We start from the raw sequence: 25,395 nt of genomic DNA, 5'->3' as shown, positions 1-25,395 counted from the left end.
TCACAGTTCACTGAGCTTTGCTTCTCACCTCTCCCTCTATTAGACGGTTATTAGATTCATGCAGATGATCAGCAAGCAACAGTTCTGATGATGCTGCACAAGTAAAGTTGGGGAATGCATCTAATATACAGCCGCGGAAAAAATTAAGAGACCACTTCAAAATTATCAGTTTCTCTGGTTTTACTATTTATTGGTATGTGTTAAAGTAAAATGTACATTTTAGTTTTATTCTATAACCTACTGGCAACATTCCTACCAAATTTCAAATAAAAATATTGTCATTTAGATAATTTATTTGCAGAAAAATGACAATTGGTCAAAATAGCAAAAAAGATGCAGTGTCTTCAGATCTCGAATAATGCAAAGAAAACAAGCTCATATTAATTTTTAAACTACACAATACTAATGCTTTAACTTAGGAAGAGTTCAGAAATCAATATTTGGTGGAATAACTTTGATTTAAAATCACAACTTTCATGTGTCTTGGCATGCTCTCCACCAGTCTTTCACATTGCCGTTGGGTGACTTTATGCTACTTCTGGCGCAAGAATTCAAGCAGCTCGGCTTCTTTTCATGGCTTGTGACCATCCATCTTCCTCTTGATCACATTTCAGAGGTTTTTTATGGGATTCAGGTCTCGAAATTGGGCTGGCCATGACAGGGTCCTGATCTGGTGGTACTCCTTCCACACCTTTACTGGCCTGGCTGTGTGGCATGGAGCATTGCCCTGCTGGAAAAAACACTTCTCAGAGTTGGGGAACATTGTCAGAGCAAAAGGAAGCAAGTTTTTCTTCCGGGACAACGTTGTACTTTGCCTGGCTGAGGTTTGTAAAAGACCATAAGGATTGAACCAAAGCGGACTGGAGGTTCTTCTAAGTTCGTCTTCTCTGATGAGTCCAATTTCACAGTAGGTGCAAGAGTCTGTGGCTTGTAGGCCTCTGCAGGTCTCCGTCTAACCCTCAGACGACCATGTGTTGGGCAAAGCTGAAAATTGGACTCATCAGAGAAGATGAACTTAGAAGGACCTCCAGTCCGCTTTGGTTCAATCCTTATGGTCTTTTACAAACCTCAGCCAGGCAAAGTACAACGTTGTCCCGGAAGAAAAACTTGCTTCCTTTTGCTCTGACAATGTTCCCCAACTCTGAGAAGTGTTTTTTCCAGCAGGGCAATGCTCCATGCCACACAGCCAGGCCAGTAAAGGTGTGGATGGAGTACCACCAGATCAGGACCCTGTCATGGCCAGCCCAATTTCGAGACCTGAATCCCATAAAAATCCTCTGAAATGTGATCAAGAGGAAGATGGATGGTCACAAGCCATGAAAAGAAGCCGAGCTGCTTGAATTCTTGCGCCAGGAGTAGCATAAAGTCACCCAACGGCAATGTGAAAGACTGGTGGAGAGCATGCCAAGACACATGAAAGTTGTGATTTTAAATCAAGGTTATTCCACCAAATATTGATTTCTGAACTCTTCCTAAGTTAAAGCATTAGTATTGTGTAGTTTAAAAATGAATATGAGCTTGTTTTCTTTGCATTATTCGAGATCACTGCATCTTTTTTGCTATTTTGACCAATTGTCATTTTTCTGCAAATAAATGATCTAAATGACAATATTTTGATTTGAAATTTGGTAGGAATGTTGCCAGTAGGTTATAGAATAAAACAAAAATGTACATTTTACTTTAACACATACCAATAAATAGTAAAACCAGAGAAACTGATATTTTTGAAGTGGTCTCTTAATTTTTTCCGCGGCTGTATAAATATATTGGTAATACATACTCCATGTACACAATACACTGGGTATTGTGATGCTAGTCAGGTACAGTTAGCCTATATGTTAGTTTGATCATATTTTAAACACATTTGAACACGATTGGACAGTCATCAGTTAGTTAACACATAGCTTTAATTTAGCTCTGCTACCTAGCCTAATGGACATTATGCATGTACCAATAGGGCAAAGCGTGGGATTGGAGATTGCTGGCTGATGTTGGTAGACAACGTCAAGTTCCACTGTATTGTTGAGACTGCTATAAGACCAGCCAGGGTGGCGTATTCTGAATGTGAGCACATAGTTTACTTTATTGAGTTAACAATTCCCTTTGAAGATGCGACCCAGGAAGCTTTTGAAAGGAATAAGCTAATGTATTCAGTACTGGTAGGGGAAGCGAGGCAACAAGTTTGGCAAGCACACACAACACCAGTGGAGAATGGAGATGGGTGTTAGAGGTTGTGTAGCTAAAGCAGTCACAAAACTGTTAGATTTAGGGTTTTTTTTCAGGGCAGTCACTCAAAGGAGCTTAAAGGAGTTGCCTGAGGCTGCTGGAAAAGTGAGCTAGTTTCGACTGAGGTGCTTGCAGACTACTAAAGCTTGTGAATGAACCTGAACTAAAATGGAGATCCATGAAGTCTTGTCGAGGTGTATCTGTTGTCTCTGGTAGTGGCATATGTTTTAGCTCATCATGAGTATGGGGGTGGGTGGATCTGGGATACCAGACCCCACTGTTGAGCCTTCTGGAGGTGTTGTAGGCCTTATCTAATGAAACACTGATGAAAGAAGGTGCCTTCTTGAAAACCCAGGTGAAATGCTCATGAAGGCAGCTTTGTTGATGCTGTTGAAACTCAGGTTTTATGGTTGGGTACGGGTAGTCATGTTGTGTTTAGCACTTGTGGGCTTCAGACATCATATGTTGTCCTATGAAGGAGTGCCTTTACAGATCCCGGGTACAACATGTGGCACATGTTGCGGCTGTTCCCAGCCAGTTGAGCATTGTTGTTGTCTCCTGCTGCACAGCATCTATGGTTATATTGGTTAGAGTGCTCAGTGCTGGCTATGAGTATTTGCATGATGTGACAGTGAGAAATTCACCACTGTAGGAAGTCCCCAACCAATAGCACAAGGAATTTAACAACTGAATTATCCTGTAGGCTTAATTTTTATAGAAGTCATATTAACAATGCAGTAGGCTACAAAAATATTAGACATAGACCTACTGTTGGGTGATCATTTTTGAAAAAAGAGACTGCTTTTTGTTACGTTAATCTCTAATTTTTTATTTTTTCATTGACGAGCAAAGTCCGCTGCGCATTAACTTAAGCTATCGTGTGGTGTGTGGGAGCATTGCTCTCATCCACCCATATTTACACATAGGATTTAGTTTAGGATGGTTTTGAATTAGCAAAATGGTTTGCCAAGTTATAAAATTAGCTTTAGTTCTTGCGAAAGACAGACTTTGCTCATTGTCAGTTGCCCATTGCCAGGAGCCCATGAAGGCCCAGATGCATTGTGACACTTCGCTTCAATTCAATTTTATTTGTATAGCGCCATAACAATACAATTGCCTCTAGGCGCTCAACAGAGCCCAGAGCCTAGACCCCCTTAGTGCATGCACAATGGCAACAGGGGCAAGAAAAAACTCCCTGTTAGGCAGGAAGAAACCTTAAGCAGAACCATGGCACATAAGGGGGGACCCATCTGCTTGAGGTCGGCCGGGTGGAGATAGGAAGGTGGGAAGGGGGGAAGGGGGAGGGGTTGTGTGGCAGAAGGGGAAAGGAAGCAACAGGGGTTGTACACAGCCAGCATTTGGTCGCGGGACATAGTATGTATACAGACATCCGGTGGTAAATACATGATTCAGGCAAGACCAGTTTACTGCACTAATAGGGTTACTGTTACAGGGGTAGGGGACGTAGGGACAGAGAAACATTTCAGTGGTGGCAATAATGTATATTGTATATAAATGCTAGCATAGGGTATGGGGTAGAGTTAGTGTACGGCAATGCAGTCGCGTGGGTGCAATTGACCTATCGCTAAGCCCCGCCCCCCATTGTGACAGCTGCTAAATCGGACACTTTATCAGAGCTGACTAGAGTTTACAATGGCAGCTATCAGTGACAAAACTATATCCCAAGAGGCTCTAGACAACTTTTGGAGACAAACGGACCTGATTTCGCCTAGAAGCCTTCAAAAGGGACTTAATTATGCAATGGAGGGATATGTATACAATTTATAACTCGATATGGTGGATAACAAGCTTAAATTTGAGGCGAGAATTTACAGAGTTCAATGCAAGAGGGAGAAGCCTAACTCACGGTCATCGCGATTGCAGATAAATACATCCAATACCAGCATTGTTCATGCACCGCATGGGAAAGATACAATTAATTCACAGTCAGTTAATTTAACTAATCTGGAAGGCACCGAGATGTACACCTACGTTTACTAACTAGCAGGAACCTGCCCCTGACAGGACAGTGTCCAAACCATAGGCTATGGTCCTAACTGTTTAGCTTGTTAATGTAACCTTTTTAATTACCGGCATGCGTGTGTTTCGTTCACGTTGCCATGTTAATCCATTATTAAACCTATCGTTTGTTTAATAAACTGTCCCATAACTGACAAAGTTACGCTAATAAACGTTAGCTAATTTGCTAGTTAACGTTAGCTAATTTGAACCAGAGATAACTTGCCTAAGCCTAGCATAACATCGGTGGTGAAAGTAAGCAGGTACTGTGAATAATGAGTAGGCCTATGCCTTTTATCATGTAGGCTTAGTTGATTGCTTTAGCAATGGGAAATTCTAACAAGAGTATGGCAGACAGCTAATGAACGTAGCGTTCACTGTGCGGTCTGTCACACAGCTTAATCCACCGGAGATATTTTGGACCGGTCTTGTTTTCGTTTAGGAAATGAGATACAATATACCCCATTGCCTATCTTCTCACGGTAACTCGTATCAGTGTTGTATCTATCCCATGCACATCGTTTGGTCATTTATGTTGAAACTACATTACCACAATTACACACTTGTTTTTGTCCCGTTGTGGCTTGGGGAAAGGGATGAAATATACCCCATTCTGCAGCCTATCGGGATACCTACTGTCGGTGTTACATGTACCCCAAGCACATCTTTGACCATGTTTTTTTTTTTTTTCATAAGCAACATCAATCGATCATTAAATCATTGTAACATGTCTCCTCCCTGTTGTTTTCAATGGAGTTATCGGAGCCTATGTCCGAGTCCAGTTCAGGCTGGAATGTCATTGGTTCATCTGCGTTCTAAGGGCGGCGCTTAGCGACAGGTCAATTGGCCGAGGGTTGCTCCAGGTAGACCAGGTGGAGAGACTACAGCAGCGTCCAATGGGGAGATAGTCTTGATTAGTAGGGAAAGAAAAGGAAGAAAGTGAGTGGGTAGAGTTCAACTGTCCATGTGCGTAGATGAGGAGTGGTGGGGGTGAGGAGCCATATTTCCATTTCCATCAGCAATTGGAACATGCTATAAGGGCGAGAGAACATTTATGTTAGTAGACATCAATTTCAGAAACAGATAGGGGGAAACATTTGGGTAGTAGATTTTACAGTAGGCAATATGGCTATTTTATCAGTGTTATTATAGGCATAAGCAATATGATATGGAAGGAGAAAGAGAGAGAGAGAGAGAGAAAGAGAAAGGGAAAAGATATGTTTAGTAATGCTGGCAATTTGTCATTTAGTTTAGTAATGTACTTATGGAGATATCAGTCGTAAGCTTTAGGGTCGCAGGGTATACAGCAGTGCCCATTTGGCTGGTAACAGTCGCAACACGCACCGTATGCTGTACCCGGGATCCGTAAAGGCCCTCCTACACGGTACAACATACGCTGTCTGTAGCCTAGTTTTGTTGTTTGATAATAATTGTTTTATTATCAAATTGTTACCTGTCAAATAATAATTGAATTGTGAAGCCAGTGAAGATTCCCCAATACCAGACTATGGGTTATTTGAATCACAGACCAAAATGGCATAAAACGCCCAACACAGATGTACGAGCCATGGAATGTATCAAAGCATTAAAGCGCCTAGATATTTTTTTCTATCTCTGTGTCTTTCTCAGGAAGCTGAGGAAGTGTGGTAAAACCGGAGTGGACATTGCGGGACAACCGCAGTCGTTCTGGGAGGATGAAGAGGTTCCGCCGGCACGGGCATGATTCTCAACGTGACAAGCTCAAGCAAGAACTGTACCAGTTCAACAAGGTATGCAAGCAAATCATAGACGACGACAAGGGTCATTCTAACCAATTCACCTAGGCCTTGCCAGGCCTCTTTGGGATTTTTCATGAAAACAATGCAAGCAAAAAAAATGTGTAGGCCCAAAAACGATTCATTTCTACATGCATTTGTAAAAGGTAAACAATGATTTCATGATTCAATAATTAACAGTCTGTTTCAGAAGCGTCTTGGATTCTATGTTTTCTCAATGTGCTAGTCCACATTTATTTATTTATTTATTTGTTTGTTAACTAGTTAAGACTGATCTAACTCATTTTTGTTTACAGAATACTGGAGATGTGCAGTGATCCTTTGTGGTTTAATACTTTAAAGAAGGATTTTAAACATAATCAACATCTTGTGACTTTTTCCGTCAGTGTTCCTTAATTAGGCATTTTATAAACTTCACATTAGATGACTAAACAACTTTTCTGTAGTCTAGGGTAGAGGCCACCTTAAAACACATTTGAAAGCAGTAGGCATTCTCCCTTAGCATACACTAGCAAAGGAGCTCCTTAATAAAGACATCCAGAAATATTTCTCATCTGACCTGTTTGAATGAAAGCCCTCATTAAATCAGTTTGTACCTAATCAGTTTTCTCCTCTCTCTTCTCTGCAGTCAGTGGAGCATGGCTTCCCTCACCAGCCCAGTGCCCTGGCTTTCAGCCCTGATTTAGATCTGCTGGCAATCGGCACTCGTTCTGGGGCCATCAAACTGTATCCTTCAACAACAGTACCAATCTGTAGCTTGCCTGTTCTTTTAAACCAATATATATATTTTATTATTAACTTATACATTATTTTTTTTATATGTATTATTTTGTACACTCAGTCACTAAGGATTTGCCAAAATATCTGATTGCTGCAGGTGAGAAAGATGTTGTAGTTGGCAACCTGATTAGAAAGCCTCTTGGATCAGTGGTTTGCTCTACCACATGTCTCTTATATGTTCTGTTCTTTATCAGTCACCCTATCATATGGGGTTGCATAGAGTACAAGAGTATTCAAGTCATTTTCGAGTTTCTACATTAGCATCGAGTTCTTGTTTATCATGAGATGCTTGTGTAAAAACTGAAAATAGTTCCATTTCTTGTTTTATACTGCTTGGTTTCCAGTCAGGGAGAAGCTGGTTTTGGAGGAAGTTGAGAGCAGAGAAGAAGTGTTGATGAGTTGTGTGTTTTTAAATGGCTCTGGAGAAGTAAAGCAGGTCCCTTCTAACTCGTCTATCTCTGTAAAATGATTGCCTATAGCTAAAAATGACCTCCCGATGCCCCTTTTCTAAAGTAATCACAGGCTGCGATTTGTATGTGTACTGCATTATATAATGTTACAGTGGCAAAACAACAGGGCACAGGTAAAATCAAGAAAACTCTCAGGCAAAACAAAATGATCATTCCACAGCGTTACCTTTCTAGACCAGTGCCATATCAACACAGACAGTAAATATGACCTTTTCATTCACTGCCTCTAGAGACATGATTGTCTATTGAAAAGTGTTATCACTGTGTTTCATGTCTATGTCTGAGTGTTTCCTATTGGAGTGTTAGATATGGAGCCCCAGGCGTGGAGTTCATGGGTCTGCATGATGAGAACGCCACGGTTACTCAGGTGCACTTCCTGCCCCACCAGGTACGTTCTCCAGCCTCACTCCATCACCCCTGATTCTGATTAAAGAGGCTGTGTTCTGAAAACAGAATGTGTGTGTGTTTTCAGCTGGAATTGTTGACTCTGCTGGATGACAACAGTCTGCACATGTGGACTCTACGAGCCCATCAGGGGGTGTCCGAGCTGCTGGAAGTGGGCCGTTTCACGCTCACTGGACCGCCTGGGTAAGAGGCATCCATACACATAGGCCTATAGGGGCTAGAGTTTTCAAACATATAATCTCATCACATTTTTGAAAAGGTTTTTTTAAAAGCTTAATTGCACTACACAGCATATCGCAAAACAAGGTTATGAAAGCTACAGCAGAAGCACAAACATATTTTATTGAGAGTTAATTTGTCGGTTTCTGTCGTGGTCATCTGGTTTTACGTGTTAAACAAACGGCAGAATAAAAAGTTAGATGCAACAATACACCTTAAGTTTAATATCATGTTTGAACACTTTTTTTAAATTTCATAGCTGAATAAAAAGTAGAATAACAAATTTTGTAGAAGTAGATTTAACTTTTACTGAGATATAACCGTTATGGATCCAGCTGTCATGAATGTCAAGCGACTGTTTAATATCAAGTACACTTCTCCACGGTTGTCTATCCATCCTACACCTGACACCAAACGAGTGTCATTTATGCAGTGAATAAGAATGTATGCAGCGCTGTAAAACAATGCCTTATATTTTTCTGATTTTGCCTTTAATTCCGGGACAATTGGTGGGGCTGGCTAACGCAACCATCTTGTGGAACATGAGTTGAGTTTTCTGATATGTATGGCAGGGCTCCACCCAGTGTGACACGGGTAACTACAGTGCTGGCACATTCATCAGGTGAGCTGCTACTGCTAGGCACTGAGGGTGGCCATGTCTTTGTGGTGGAGGTGCCTGGCTTTCGGGAGCTTGAAGAGAGGAATATCAGTGTGGAGGACGTCCAGGCCAGGTAGAACACCACCTTTCCATCCATTACACAGACACATTCCAGTTTCATTATCCGGTTGGGTTAAACTAAATGATTATTCGCAAACAACTATCGTTTGATTTGAATTAGGGAGACAAAATTAAAACACAATCATTTTACAATGTTTGAATGAGTGTGTTTCTGCCGAACCAATTTCACCCCTGGGACCATTTATTTTTCATTCCAAGAGCATCAATTGTTTTGTAGTCTTTGTATTCAGTTACTTTTTCCTGATTTTGCCCAAACAGAATTGTGGATTTCTGTTCTATGTTCTCGTATGGATGCTGATCTGCTTTATACATACCTCTGGTAATCTTCCACTTATTCTGTTAGAATCCCAGAGGAGTATGTTCCCCGGCGAAACCTGGAGTGTGTGGAGGCCCTGCACGAGAAACCCTTGAACGAAAGCCAGGTGCTGATCGGCTATGGTCGTGGCCTTATGGTGCTGTGGGACCTGGACAGACAGTGTGCCATTCAGCACTTTCTGGGCACTCAGGTACTAAATGGCATTTAGTGAATGAGCTTCCACTGATTGCTTCCTAGAGAAAAATTAAATTGGAAATGAATGTGATTTGGATATAAAGACCTTGATTGGGGTAGAATTAAGAAGATCAAGCGTTTGCATGTGTTTTTCTCTGCAGCAGTTGGAGAGTGTATGGTGGATGGAGGATGGAGAACACATACTGAGTTCTCATAGCGATGGCAGCTACTGTTGCTGGCTGACGACGGGTGGAGATGTGCAGTCAGAGCCTGAAAAGCAGGACACCCCTTACGGTGAGAAGACAACCAGACCAAATGTGCATGACTAGTTTGTGCTTATGTGACTAGCCACATATTGAGGCCGTCAATGTAGTGGATTGGAGTAGCATGTCACGTTAAGTCAAAGCAACAAAAAAAGATGTCCACTAAACTGTGTCATGAGGCTAACTACTGCTTCCCTTTTGCACATACAGGTTCTTTTCCCTGTAAAGCCATTTCCAAAGTTCTTCAATTTCCCACGAAACAAGGGTAAGCTTATGTGTGCTGTAACTACTGTGTGAGAAGCTGATTTGCTCTTTGTGTCATTAACCCAGAGGTTTTCATATGACTTACCTTCTCCAGTTAATATTTAACCACGTCTAACCTTGTCTGCCAAAACAAACATAGTTTGTCTTCTTTCGCTACTGTCAGCCAGTTGGCAACAAGATTTATTGGCGTGGTGTGTGTGTGTTTCCGTGCATGCTAACATGTGTTGTACAGTAGAAATCATTCTAAAGCACAATATATAAATATAGCAGTTCTCTGAATACAGCATTCTTAAAAGCATTTGCCTAAGGCAAACATACATCAACGCAGTGCGCGGTATTTAAGAATCAAGCACAATGTTGCCATTATTCAGACTCTGTTTCAAACTCAACTGAAGCATAACCACTTTCTCAGCCTGTGATTGATTCAATGTTTTGCCGCTTTTATCTTTGCACCTTTTTGTCTCCGATATTATTGTTTATCAGTCACTTATCTACAATTTTTGTTTCTTTAATAGACCTGCATTTTTAAAACCTTTTCCATCCAATATATCCACTTATCCACATACCATTTTAAATTAACCTAAAATAATTGAAATAGAGTTGTGCACCAGAAGAACAGTGAACACCCAACCCCTCATTAGCGGGTCTGTCCATATATACACATGGGCATTAGCTTCAGTTTAAGGGAGGGACAAAGTCACAGAGGAAATGCATGTGGGTGAATACAATAGGCTATTTACTGTATTCACTTAATTTATCGTGTACGTGGCTGGCTAACATAAGAGATGATGGAGCTCAAGTCAAGGTCTTTTCTTGTGTATTGGCGCTAACATGTTTCTAGCTCCCTTGTGAAAAGTCTTATAATGCAGAGGGAGTGATTTAACTGAAAAAAGGTATTAACTGCCTCCTCTGCATATCTAGTGTATAAAAGCGAGTACCCCTCTAACAGTTACTTGTTCATACCAGAACAATAGGGACATAAGATGGCCATCTAATTATCCTGATAATGGACTGGCTGAGAGGTTTTATACTTTCCTTTTTATACATACCCAAGACCTTCGATGGCTCAAGTGACCAAAACAATTTATCAGTGGAATTGGCACATGTGGCACAATTTATCAGTGGATTTGGCACAAAACTACAATGTATTGTATCTCAGCTTTGTGCTTAATATAAACCTCAGAACTACCAGAGCACGTCAGATCCTGGCCATCAAGAGCATATGGTTACATTTGGCTAACTTAAGCCAATAGTAGAACTACACTATCCTTTGTAGGAATATCCTGTTTTCCCTGGAGTTTTTCTGCCTCAATTGATTTGCCCCTGTTTCACTCTGCAGGCCTCCGTTTCTGATCTTCAGCGGGGGAATGCCCCGTGCCAGCTATGGGGACAGGCACTGTATCTCCGTCATCCACAGCAAGACTCACATTGCGCTTGACTTCACCTCTCGCATTATTGACTTCTTCGTGATCAGGGAAGGAGAGCAGCACACAGGTACACATGTCCTTGCATATTCACACTACAGCAAAGAAAACTGAGCGCTCCTCAGGTAAGTGAACTAAATCGATGTGACATTCTATTTTTGTGTGTGTGTGTGTGTGTGTGTGTGTGTGTGTGTGTGTGTGTGTGTGTGTGTGTGTGTGTGTGTGTGTGTGTGTCCCGCAGGAGACCCCAGTGCTCTTGTGGTTCTGGTGGAGGAAGAGCTGGTGGTGGTGGATCTCCTGACTGACGGATGGCCTGTCATTCAGACCCCCTACCTGGTGCCACTGCACTGCTCAGCCATCACCTGCTCACACCACGTCTCCAGCATTCCCTTCAAGCTCTGGGAACGCATACTAGCAGCTGGCGATGTGCAAAATACACACTACTCAAACAAGGTGTGTGGAGCTTTTGCCTTACACATGAAAAAGTTTAGTTAATTAACTTTTTTTTTTTTATAATAAGATTGTATATTCGATCTCTCCTATGTCATGTTTGTCTGTCTATTTATTTTAAATTATGTTTATTTCTCTTCCTCTTGTTTGTGTGTAGCCCTGGCCCATCACTGGGGGACAGAATCTGGCCCGTGAGCCACCACAGAGAGACCTGCTCCTTACAGGGTGTGTTTGTGTGAGAATGTGACAGGAACAAGAATGGCCATTGGAACACTTAGCGATGTCACAAGACCAGAAATGTAGTAGTCAATACCAATGCCAGTGGAATTCCACAATTCTTAATATCCAATTGATCGATCGATTTGGTACCAAATCATCGTTTCTTGTGACATCTCCAGTAATGGCAGCATTTGTAGTTAGATTCCACTTACTATTATGGCGCGTAAGCGTTTACTGGCGTCATATTGTCTTCCAAAGATCGCAGTGTCACAAATGTTAGAGAAAATATGCTTCAAAGGGGATTGCATTGTGATGTACCAGTTTCCCAGTTTGATCAAACCTTAAATGAGCATTCGGTCTCATTCTTTGCTTGACCTGATGTCCTAACAGACATGAAGATGGCACCGTTCGGTTCTGGGACGCCTCGGGAGTCTGCCTCCACCCCATGTATAAGCTCAGCACAGCAGGGGTGTTCCACACAGACGGCGATCCAAATGACAACCTCAACCAGGGGGCAGAGGGAGAGTGGCCACCTTTTCGCAAGGTAGCTATAGAACTCACTTATATCTGTAGTAGCAGGTCAAGGTAGCTATAGAACTCATATCTGTAGTAGCAGGTCAAGGTAGCTATAGAACTCACTTATATCTGTAGAAGCAGGTCACGGTAGCTATAAAACTCACTTATATCTGTAGAAGCAAGTCACGGTAGCTATAAAACTCACTTATATCTGTAGTAGCAGGTCAAGGTAGCTATATAACTCACTTATATCTGTAGTAGCAGGTCAAGGTAGCTATATAACTCTCACTTATATCTGTTGTAGTAAGTCAACTCTTTCAAGGGACTTTGCAGACACTTTTTGTTGGTGGTCAGTTGGAATTATGCATTTTTTTGCGTAACTAAAGTGGCACTTGGTGTTCTAGGTTGGGTGCTTTGATCCCTACAGTGATGACCCTCGACTCGGCATCCAAAAGATCCATCTTTGTAAATACAGTGGTATCCTGACGGTGGCGGGGACAGCAGGACAGGTGAGATCATCACTCTGCTCATGTCATACAGGGCATTACACGTGGAGATCTGAGTTTTCAGCTGATGTTTTGCTTGTGTTCATTCATTGTACACAAGGTAATCCTCTTATGCTTCGTAAGCTAGAAGCAATTTTTGGCTGCATCAACTGTTTTCGCTGTTATCAACGTCTGATAAAACCCTTGCAGCTTTTAAAGATGGTGCTTATTGTCTTCCACTCGTGTTTAACAGTAAGCCAGTCACTGTTGCAAACCGACCCAGCAGTCTCAGCGCCGCACCCTGGAGTAGATACAAATCTTTCCTCCAAGAATGGCCCTGAGAAAATATCGTACACTGGCGGTCAGGGATTAAAATTAACTTTTTTCACCACCGTCCCGGAACCGTCCCGAAAATCATTTTCAAACGTCCCGGAACCGTCCCGAATTGTATGGAGAAAAAAAAAACTAAATTCGGTGCAAATTAATTCAAACAATGAATTCCATTAAGATCATACAAGAATAAAAACTGCTGCTGGCAATAGATTTAAAATCCAAAACTGTTTATTAAAACTCTCTTAATTGGTTTGGGTCATTTCTAGTGCTGTCAAACGATTAAAATATTTAATCGCGATTAATCGCATTTTTGTCATAGTTAACTCAAAATTAATCGCGATTAAATTAATCAAAATTAATCGCGATCGCAAATTTTATCTATTCTAAATGCCCCCTTCAAAAAACATTTTTCCATCATTTTTATTTTATTTTAATGCTGTTATCAACATGGAAAAGTGGATTGGCTTGCTTTAAGCAATGTTTTATTTTATTGAAAAACAACATTGCCGAACAGGGCGGTACAAAATAAAATTATAAAGTGCACATTTAAGATAAACATGGACTATAGTGGACTATAGTGCAGTTAAACCATGGCTTAATATTTTTTGCTGCCAGCTGCCTGTTGACATTTTCAGACAACAGTGAAGCTCGCTTCTTTTGTACAACACAACTTTTAAAGGTAAACTTTCTATTCAGAAGCTTTTTATCATCCATTTCGCTGTATCGCGCTCATCATTCACTCAAACGTGACGTTAGCCTACTACAAAGTTTGGGAGGGCAAAATAACGTTGATCTAAAAAAAAAAAAAAAGTTTTTTTTTTTTTTTTTTTTTACATCGCGTTAATCGCGCGATAAAAAAATTAACGGCGTTAAAATGGGTTCGCGTTAACGCCGTTAATAACGCGTTAAACTGACAGCACTAGTCATTTCTTAAAACTGAGATGACATTCCTATTCCTGCATCCCATTTAATACAAGAATATGTATTTTTCCACTCAGGAAGGAACTTCTTTTTTAATTGAATGTAATTTTAATATTTTCTTTTCATAAATATGTATTAAATTATTCCCCATAGTCAATTCTCTTGATTTCATAGCTTTCAGCGTTGTTTATTTATGTTAGAGCTTTCATCCAATCATATTTCAGCTATCATGTGTTGCCAGGCTCCAAGAATCTTCCCCGAGAATAGAAATCTTCCCTGAGGTCTTCAGAATTGAACGTGACACGTAAACGTCCTTTGATTGGATACTGAGGCAGACCGGTGCAGTGCTTCAGTGCTCAGTTAGTTTAGTTGGCTAATGTGAAAACGACGTACATCGGTTGCAATGCTTATTATGCTAGTTGTTTCAATTGGTAAGACTAAATATAATTACATTAACCAACTCAAATAAACTAGTTTACACCAACTTGATAATTCCAGTTTTTGATACAATTACAACGCCATTTTCAAGACGGAACTTTCAAGAAAAACTGGATATCGTGAGGATAGGAAGTTTAATGAAACTGCTTCACAGGTGGGACAATGCGATGTTTAGTGGACAAACGTGTTAAAGCTCACATAGGCTACTTTCGGTGGACTGAATAAAACTTTGTAGACTAATCCCTGAAAATCGCCTTTTATTTTTAAGTAATATCCAAGCGATCATATAACTGAGAGTTTACTACTCTTAATGTATTGTTAATACGAGTGTATTGATTTTAAATGCTCCGGAAAATATTAATTAAGTCTGTTGTACTTGACTATCCTATGTTAAGGTGATGCAATGCTCACTTTTATACTGCCTTTCTGTATAAATATATGGTTCGAGAGCCATGGCGTCATAATGATGGTATTAAGAGGTGGATTCACTCAGTTTAACATCGTGTAGCACATCACTGAAGGCCTAGTCGTGAAATGCACGGACCGCCACTGTTGTCACTAATTGATAGTTTTCAGTGACGTCACTACAATTGTTACCTGGCGGGCAAAAGGAACAGCGAAACAGCGAGAAACAGTGGAAAACTTCGAGCAGTGCCTACTCAACTACGATTGCCATCAACCACAGACTATACCACTATAGCCAGACAGAAATATTCAGAGGGGAAAACAAATTAGGAACTTGTCATGTATGTGTACATTTACTGCAGCTGTCCTGACATTTTTTATTTCGTTAACCTCCCCGAAGTCCATGTCTGAACTCCAGTGTGGAGATATTTACATCTATCTAATAGGAAATCCGTCCACAGACACATCTCAAAAACTGAAAGCCTACAAAAGCACAGATAGTTATTTAATTTTCAGAAGTGGTTGGGTTCACAACGATGTCGTCCAGAAGGTGAAAACTAAAAACCATTTTCATAATCAGTGCAAAGATGAGTGCCATTAATAACTAGGTACCAGCTAGCGAGGTACCTGCTGTAAGCTAGCAGCCGTTAGCCTACCCAACGATGTTCTTTATTTTTTGACACAATTCCCTGGTTTAAACGGTCCCTGGTTTAAGTAGGCTACGAAAACCTTGTCTGGCGAATGACAACTTAAATGATCTTCCCATATATTTTCTACTGACATTGTAGTATTACTAGTTGAATGACAAAATACACTAGCCTAGCCTACTTGCTTGCTTAGATACTTAGGTAGATCAGCAGCTGGGTAATCCACTTTGAATCGTTTTGATGCTTTGTTTCTTGTCTTTATTACTTGATTTATTCCCATTTTAGGTAGTTATTTTGATAAATTAGGCGACCAGAACAGGGTGACTGCTTTTATTTCCAGCTCCAAAAGTAAGGCTACTTTACTGTGTGTCCGAGAAAAGTTGACGCAGAAGGCGTCTACAATCAGCTGGCAGCACGGCGAAATAAACATTTTTTTTGATCAGCTGGCAGGAGCGGTAGCGGGTTTTAAATGCGATAAAAACTAAATCTGGGCTTGTCTCCTCGCCGATTTAAACAGCCAACCGAGCAACAACTGTCTGGCATTTTACTAACTTATATTAAAAGAGCTTGAGAGGTGGGTGGTTCCTGTATTAACTCCCGTGTTACGGTACGTTCACACACAGACGAACTTCGTGCCGCTCCTATTGGGAATGAATGGAAACGAAATTCCATCTGTTGAGCAAAAAACGCCGCCGCCTGACTATCAAAGTTGACGAACCTTTAACTTTATGCAAATGTGTACCAGGCGGTAACCAATCAGCGCGGCGTGTGTCAGAATTGGAGTTTGACGTTACTGACGTAGTGCAGAAGCCCGGTGAATTCAAAATATTTCATAGAAAATGGCGGAGCCTCGCAAGTCCGGATTGGAAAATATTTGATGTGAATCAAGCTGGATACAGGTGTTTACACGACTTTAATATGTCAACATCTGCTCGGTTTGTTGTTTATAAACTATACGAACACTGTCAGGGCAAACTGAATATTGTAGGTCTTAAATAAGCTCTCGACCATTATTGTTAGCTTGGTGCTAACGCTTTCATTGAAGATCAATGTAGAAGCTAGCTGCTAATCCTGGGTCCCGGGAGTCTGTTTAACTGGAAATATTTGTATGTGAATAAAGGTGTTTACACGACTTTTATATGTCTACATCGACTCAGTTTGTTGTGTATATACTATATGAACATTGTCAGGGCAAACTGAATATTGTAGGTCTTAAATTAAGCTCCTAACCGTTATGTTAGCTTGCTGCTAACGCTTTGATTGAAGATGAATGAAGAAGCTAGCTGCTAAAATGCTATTAGCGCTGCACTGCAGTCGAACTTGCTACATGACACTCGCAAGATGACAACCAAACATATTTTTCTGACCATGCCCCCTAGGCGGCATACCGCCTGAGAAAATTCGCGGCTAGTGTGAACGCCTCGTTAAACAGCTGTGGAACGTCTTTTTTGCCCTTCAGCTGGTCATTCTGACGTCAGCTGAAAACTATCAATAGAACACAAACGTGAGGCGCGAGTCCATTTCAAGTCAAATCAGATTTATTGTCAGTGTCTAATGTCTTCATTCAAGGACATTGAAATTGCGTTTCTTTTCCGTTTAAATGAGTTGCAAGTGCAATAAAAAGCGGGCTGAAATTCTTGTCGTCCCAAATTAAATTGTTTATCGTCCCAATGACAATTGAATACGGCCCCGGGACGACGGGACGACGTTAATTTTAATCCCTGCTGGCGGTTCTTGTTGTCCAAATGCACATAAATGTTGCTACTTCCGATGATAACAAGCAGAATTTGTAGTCTTTGGCCATGGGTGTGTTGGATAACTAGTTTTCCTAGTAGGTAGAAGGGTTTCTGCTGAGTTATTCTTGCTGGGCTTGTGTCGGAAATAATGTATTTTACCAGACAATTGTGAAACCTACCGGTGCACATTTGAATAACATCTGTGTTATCTATCTATGGTACAAATGCAAATATAATGTAGCCTATATAATGTACACGTAGGTTGACAAAAGAATGACAACGTTGCAGGACAGGCAACTAAATTTAACATGAATCGATAATGTCCACATTCTCTCCGTCTGCCATGGTCTACGCTGCAACTGCAACTTTGCATAACATTGAAAAGTTGTAGTGTCAAGCACGATTGTGTTGCAATCACAAATTGTCAAACTGTTCTGCCTAGCAACCAGAACTAAAGTCGTCTAACCAGTCCTTCATTGGCCTTAGTAAGTGATTAATGGACTTCTGTTCTTAGTATGTGTACCTTAGAGGGGAACCTCTGAGACTTCCATGTTCTAATGCACTGTGCGGTTCTCTCAGGGGAAGTGATAGACACCTGCCTGCAGTCTGTCTTTGTTCACACACAGATGGTTTATTTCTGCCAACCCTCAAACAATGATAGCTGGCTACGCAGCACAAAGATGCATGTACTAATCTGTTGGAATATGCTCCAAAGATTTTAAATGTTTTTTTTATCATATCAGACCTAGCCATATACTAACATTAGAGCCCACTGTATGAGCGGCTGTTCAGTCTTGGGAGATTTCACATTTTATACTCTGTTTACTGGAGGTGCAAGGGCACAACTAGGTATACCAAAACCATAGTATCGAAGAAGGTGGCCTCTATTTATTCACAGAAAATCCTTGTAATTGGTGCAGTACATATATCAAAGTGTCGAAAAACATACTTATGTACGTGAGCACTACAAAAGTTAAAGCTAATACATGTGTATAATATACTGATCGGTTTAAGTGTGGATGTGTAATAATACTATCCAGTGGAGTAGACAAACTATTTTCAGTATGTCCATTCCTTCACGTTTCTACCTCTCATGTTCTCTCTATTTTTTCTTTAAATGTAATCTGTGTTAAAATATGTTATCCTAATGAATTTGTCTTGCACTGGATTCATTTCTTGGCTACAAGATGTTGTGTGTGTGTGTGTTTGTCTTTACAATGCGATCATTATGAAGTTAAAGATAAAGGTCAGGTATTTAGCAGACGGTTAAATCCAAAGTGACAGTCACATCGCATCAGTCAAATCAATAAATGAAAATATTTTGCATACAAATGTGTCTATTTTAGATGTTGTGAACTGGTTAGCATTTAATTCTACCCCATAAGACCCCTAATTGACGTTAAAGTTCATGAAGAGAAGTCTTACATCAGAACCCATTTCTTTTCTGGTCTCAACCAGATCCTGGTGCTTGAGCTGAATGATGAGACGGCGGAGCAGGTGGTTTCAGCCACTGTTGTGGACTTGCTCCAGGGCCAGGATGGCTTCCGCTGGAAAGGCCATACCCGTCTGGATGTGCGAGAGGAGCCTGTCTCCTTCCCTGCTGGGTTCCAGCCCTTTGCCTTGGTGCAGTGCCAGCCTCCAGCTGTGATCACAGCCATTGCCCTTCACTCCGAGTGGAAGCTGGTGGCCTTCGGGACCAGCCATGGCTTTGGTGTATATGATTATCAGCAGAAGAGTAATGTTCTTGCCAGGTGAATTACCCGTCTGTATTGTTGGACATTTCTGTTGGCACATAAATGTGTAAAACCAAATGTACTTTGGTAATCAAATCACCATTTTGTTCTGCAATTCATTCCAGATTTATAGTGTACAGATGTAGAATTAGCATTGACTATCATTCCTAACGGCAGCTTGGTTCATCCCATGAACCCTACTTTCATGAACACACTTTAAGTTAGCAATATTCTAATCTCATTATCGTGATCATACTCCTCTAAGGGAAAAAGCTGAAATTATTATTACAAATATTTGTAATTTATAACTGTTATATGAGTTCTGTTTGAACCACTCTTTGTAAGCTGTGGGTGTATTTTGTGACAGGTGCACCCTTAACCCAAGTGATCAGCTGGCTATGGAGGGTCCTTTGTCTCGTGTGAAATCCATCAAGAAATCCTTGCGTCAATCATTCCGTCGGATCCGCCGCAGCCGTGTGTCCATGCGCAAACATCAGACAACCAATGCAGCCAAGGTAAGACTCACGCCACTCTTAGCACACATGAGCCACTTTGACTTCCATTTTACATTAAGGAGTATTACCAACTCAATGCTCAAGGTATACCTACATAATCAAAACCTGCCAAATCTGATAGCAAGACAGTCTTTAAACATTTAGGACTCTGGTTTGAAAGCGAAAACAGCTGGCAGAAATGGCAGTGCATGCGCACTGTTGCACAAATACTGAGAGCAGGTTAGACAGAAGTTACTTAGTGAAAAGTTTGGTAAAAGCCGACCAATAGCGTTGTCGAGCAATCCCTTTGAACTGAAAGTATCAGGCAAAATGACATAGTAAGAAGATGGTTCAAAGTGGCAGGTGATTAAAAGCCTGTTAAGAAGCGCATTGGGTCATCAGGAGGAAGTGGACATTTAAAAAGTAATTTATGTGACATGGTACTGGTGACTAAATATACTTGATGCCTCTCTGGGATAGCCCAGGGATAGTGGTCAGGGTTGGAAAGGGGGCGTAAAACGCAGAGAAGTAGAGACCATTGGGCCACTCTTTCAATAAATGGAACATGATTTTTTTCATGCCAGGTAGATAAATAAATAACAATCATGCAGTAAAGGTTTATGACGGACACATGAAAATAGTCCCTGAGAGTTTGAGACAACCCGCCTAGGTGGAATAGGCCGTTTTCACAGAGATTCCACTGCCAAACTAAGGCTCTTAAAGTTGCCCAGTGTAGCTAGATGTTAGAGTGGAGCACCTTATGTTCTTGTCCTGAGGTGGTCTTCCAGAAGTAGGCTAGCAGTAAATATGTGCTGTGATCGCATTGCTAAAATGTGATATGATTATAGAGGCGTTCTTTTCAAACAGTCCAAAAAGGTTTCCCCATGAACATTTTCAGTGTTCAGTGAAATGGCACACTCTCTGTTTCATGATTACATTGTTACATGATCTTTTATACTCATAAAAGTATATGTGTCCATGTCCTTTTTGTTTTCTCTGAGTAGCTGCAGGAGTTAAATGCAAAGCTAGAGGCAGAGGCTCTACAGGAAATGGAGTTGGCACCAGTTCAGAGAAGGATTGAGGCTCGTTCATCTGATGACTCCTTCACTGGCCTTGTTAGAACACTCTATTTTGCAGACTCGTTCATGACTGACAGTGAGTGATTGATCGCAAAGAACTGCACGCAATATCCTAACTCTTTACCCCTCACTTCACACACCACCCACACCCATTTTTTTAAACACTTCTTCTAATAATGTTTTATTTGACTTTTAAGATATTATCCTAGATATTATGTGCAGACTGGATAGTCATATATGTATGTATGTATGATCAATCCTATCAGGTACCCATTGCACGCCATCTCTGTGGGCTGGAACCAATGGGGGGGCTGTATTTGCCTATATGCTCCGCCTCCCTCCAGTGGAACGCAGAATGGAGGACCCAGTAACTGGCAGTCAAGGTGAGACCAAACCTCAAAGAACAGCATGAAAATGAGCAACGTCTGAACCGTATTCTATATATCTATATATTCGTGGATTAAGGGGAAGTTGATGTATTATGAGTGAGTCATTTGTTGCTAGATGATGCTATAGAATGAACTGGATGGATTTCATGCAGGGCACCTGAAGACTCAAGGCTTGGGAATGGTTTTCAAACAGTGTCTATATTCTCTCTCTCACCCTTTAGCTAAGGAGATCCAGCTAATGCATCGTGCTCCTGTTGTGGGGCTGGCCATCCTGGATGGAAGGGGGGTGCCTCTCCCGGAACCGCTGGAAGTAGCCCACGATCTGGCCCGCAGTCCAGACATGCTGGCCTCTCACCACCTCTTAGTCATATCTGAGGAGCAATTGAAGGTTAGCAATCAGACTATTAGCCATTGGTTGAGGTACCGGATTTCACCACAAGTGGGGAGAATTGTCAATTCTTGTTTAAAAGTTAGGTCAGCTATTGGCAGTAGAAGAAAATGTCAGTTTCACAGTTAATGACCTTATTGTAGAAATATGGAACTGAATGTCTTCTGGACTGTCTATCTTTCTTGTGTTTCAATGTCGTTCTAGCTCTTCACATTGCCTAAAGTGAGCACCAAGACCAAGCTGAAGTTGACGGCGATTGATGGCTCACGAGTGCGTCGAGTGGGCGTGGCTTTGTTTGGCAGCAGTAGGGTAGAGGACTATGGTGAAAACGGCCTGGTGGTGTTGACCAATCAGGGTGAACTGCATGTGATCTCACTTCCTGCCATCAAGATGCAAGTACACCACCCCTGCATCCGACGGGAAGATGTCAGTGGCATTGCCTCATGTGTTTTCACCAAGTATGGCCAGGGTATGTCATCACTCACACATACATATCTATGAGTATTTACCTTACACAGGGTATGTCATCACTCACACATACATATCTATGAGTATTTACCTTATACAGGGAATGTCAGAGACATCCATGAAAAAAATGTAAGCAAAAATAATGACATTTATGCAGGCATGGAAAAGTTTTAAGGTTTCAGTTTGGTTTGCCCAAGTCATCTTCTTTATCTCATCTTAAATACTAAGTGACTGTTAAAAGATAGCTCAGCTTTTAACGTGGCACAAATACAATACTCCATTATAAATAATCTGGTTGCAAGTAAATATGATCACAAAATGCTTAAATGTATTGGCAAATCTTATGTCTGGTTAATAATAATAAAAATGGAATGAATTTTATAGTTTACAGATTTTGAGCTCAAAGGTTTAATGTACTATTCCTACTTTTCCATCAAATCTAAGGATGATTTGTTTCTACACAGAGTTTCTCATCTTTAGTCAACAGTTATTTAACCAGTGGCTTCAGAGGTGTGCGCTCACAGAACACCCTCAGCCAAGCAGGAATTTCTCCCATTTTCCAACTGTTCTCTGTTTCTACACTGTAATGTTTCTTCTACAGTTCTCCATTCTAACATTCTCTGCTTTCTTCTGTCAGTCCATCATTTAAAAGGCTCATTCTATCCGATTCTGTTTGTCCTTCCGCAGGATTTTATCTGATTTCTCCTTCGGAGTTTGAGCGCTTTTCTCTCTCGGCCCGTTGGGTGGTGGAACCGCGGTGCCTAGTGGAGTCACCAAACAATCCCAGCACGGTTGTGGACCCCACCAAGACTAGGTGTCTGGGGGATGGTCATGATGGCAGGTCAGTTTGTACACCTAGACCAGGTGCACTTTACTTTTGCTGTGCTAAAATGACGTACACAATGTATAATATAAATATCTATATGAATGATCACAAGTACAACTAGCATCGAAATTATAGCATCTCATTTAATGAGTGTTTGTTCAAAAAACTGTAGTTGTAGCGACATGTTATTCCACCAATGCTTAACCTACCTTTATTCTAAATTAGTTCCCTAAAAACAAAGTTTGGTTAAAAAAATCAATACTTTGCCACCCCTCAGTGTTTTTAATCCCTTTGATCTTATCTGTGTCTTAATGTGCTTTTGCAGTGACATCAGAAGAGGCAACGACACTGGTGAGATGGATATTCATTGCTTTGATCTTCCCTATCATGACCGCCATTAGAACATGCATGGCTACATGCTTCACATGCTTGGCTAATAAGACTTCAGCATCAAATTATTTACATTACTAGGGCTGATACTAATATGTTTTATTGTGGAGAGAGATGTTTATGGAGCGGAGATATTTTGGGTCTATTTTGAATAGAAGTGGAATTTGTATGTGCCTTCAATCGAAAACTAACGAGTTCTTCTTATGCTGTCTACATTGATCCGATCTATTTTGACTGTGTTTAAAGAAATGAAAAAGAAGCAGTAGAATATATCAGATCATGAGCGTGACACCTCAAAGAAACACCATTTATTTACCATAGGTCTTTAAAGCTTCTTTTCTTATATCCATATTGGAATTGTTTAAATCTAAATCTATCTTAACCTAAACAAAATGTACTAGATGGGTACCTACTTTGTAATGTAATCATTCAGAAGTGACATACAATTAGGCAATAGAGCAGGTTTTGGAAAAGTTTATCATTTGTCTAGTCAAGGAATTTGCTAGATGCTGTGCAAGTAAAATAGAAGCAGCTCTTTCACTAGCAAGATGAAACGCCCATAAGCTACCGTTAGAACAAGTTACTGTTTCTACAGTTTCTATGGTTTAAGTTTCTGTTTCTGTACAGAATGACTGTAGAAACTCACATTTTAAGCAATCTCTGTAGGGATTCTTTCCTTGTTGTCAGACACCAGTGTGTCAACCCATGTTTGGATGATCTTTAAAGAATAACTTAAGTTCAGCACCAGAATGGCAAGAAAAAAAAAAAAATCTAATTTTCTATTCTGTGCCATTTTGTTTTTGTTGTTTATATTAAGTGGCAAAGGATTCACCTCATCCCACATATAAATACACACTGACATTTGTTTGATACCCCAGCCGCCTTTGACACCCCCAGATGCTTTCTGCACGCTCTCTTGAATGCTTGTGCTCGTCCAACTGATATGTATGTGTGTATGTGTACATATGTGTTCCAGACAACTCTGCTAGCCATGTAATGGAGCATGCTTTGCTGAATGATGAGAGTGAGTACACTAGTAACCAGTAACCAGTTGAAGCTGGCTGTCACTAGAAGAGATTACTGCAATTCTGCTTTTCTGTGTTGCTTGCTATGTTTGTGAATCTGCATTTTGTCTAGTCTGCGTCTAGTCTGCATGGATGATCATTCCAATTTACACATCTCTTTCAGTAGGGAATTTCACCACATTAGGAACTGTAGTTGTACTCTTTCCATTCACTTTTGGGAAGTAAGCTACGTAGTATTATAGCGACAGAAGAGGGATATATGGGATTTAATATACATTCCTTTACATTTCTTAATCCTTAATTTATTTTTAGATTTTTTTGTAGTTATACCATTTCTCTCATGTTTCACAGAAGTTCTGCAAGAGATCCAAAAGTCTCTAGAAGGAGATCAGATGTGAGTCTTTTGGCTTTATTTAGTTACGGTGCTATATGTGCTGAACAGTAAGGTGTAATAATAATGGTTTTCCTTTCTGCTCCAGGGGACACGCAGAAAATAATATAAAGCCTTCCGGTGAGTGAGGATGGTGAGTGATTTTTTTTTTTTTTTAGACATGGTTTTAATTGATCCAATTGAAAGGTCTGTAAATGGTGCTTGGTGATATCGCTGTTTATCCTATGGCTGCACGTATTAAGTTTAATCCTGAAGAATAATAACTAATAGTCAAGTCATCATTGTTTTCCTTTTTCATGATTTCAGCGAAGCCGGCAACATACAGTCCGATGCAAATCAGACATTCCTTGTTCTGTCTGCTTTCAGGCTGCTTGTTGTGTTGTGTTAGCAGAGCACTTTTATTTCACCTGTTCATCAGTGTTACATCTTTCATCCTCAGACTGACTGCTCAGAGTGCCTACAACTTGGAGTTGATCCGTACTCCTGCCTTGCTAGAATGGGCCAAACACTACTGCTTCTACTACTACTGAACTCCTTTAGCCAAATCCCTCCGTCTGGAGTCATGAAGGATGCATGAAGCCACACCACTGCACGGGGCGCAGAAGACTGGAGACGGCCCCGCCCCACCCGTGCCTGCCATGACCAACCACTGTTTCTCCACCGATTCCATTGCCTGCTTAATGAACCACTCATTCCCCTGTCTTTCTCTCCAGCCCACCCCCCCCCCCCCCCCCCCCCCACACACACACACCTGGGGGTGACGTTTGCACAATCTGAAAGCAGGCAAGCCTCAAGAGTAAAAGGAACACACGGATTGTCTTGTGGGGGGTAGCCCAAGGAGTGTTTTGATGTAATAGTTTTTCTTACTGTTTTTTTTACCTATGTGATTTTTATACTATACAAAATTCCTTGCATCTGCACGGGCGGCCAACCACACAAGGGAAAAACAAACCACGCTCATTGCTAACATCGTAGTACTGTGTATGAT

At 40.9% G+C, this 25,395-nt stretch overlaps 1 protein-coding gene across 1 annotated transcript; it reads left to right on the top strand.

Moving 5' to 3' along the window:
* Positions 1-5,939: 5,939 nt before the first annotated feature.
* llgl2 (LLGL scribble cell polarity complex component 2) lies at positions 5,940-25,104 on the top strand (the record flags this gene model as incomplete). The annotated part of the gene is made up of 24 exons (XM_080834797.1): positions 5,940-6,014; positions 6,649-6,746; positions 7,577-7,658; positions 7,743-7,858; positions 8,467-8,625; positions 8,977-9,139; positions 9,285-9,417; positions 9,597-9,651; positions 10,990-11,144; positions 11,316-11,527; positions 11,682-11,749; positions 12,134-12,287; positions 12,664-12,768; positions 18,683-18,975; positions 19,325-19,472; positions 20,456-20,606; positions 20,797-20,913; positions 21,141-21,307; positions 21,512-21,776; positions 22,463-22,616; positions 22,927-22,952; positions 24,368-24,410; positions 24,496-24,540; positions 24,847-25,104. The coding sequence occupies 23 exons, from the start codon at positions 5,940-5,942 to the stop codon at positions 24,533-24,535; spliced, it is 2,979 nt and encodes a 992-aa protein (XP_080690923.1). The 3' UTR covers positions 24,536-24,540; positions 24,847-25,104.
* Positions 25,105-25,395: the final 291 nt, after the last annotated feature.

The sequence above is a fragment of the Sprattus sprattus genome (assembly GCF_963457725.1).
Source record: "Sprattus sprattus genome assembly, chromosome: 3".
Taxonomy (NCBI): Eukaryota; Metazoa; Chordata; class Actinopteri; order Clupeiformes; family Clupeidae; genus Sprattus; species Sprattus sprattus.
The sequence above is the reverse complement of the archived record's forward strand: the minus strand, read 5'-3'. Positions and strand labels throughout refer to the sequence as shown.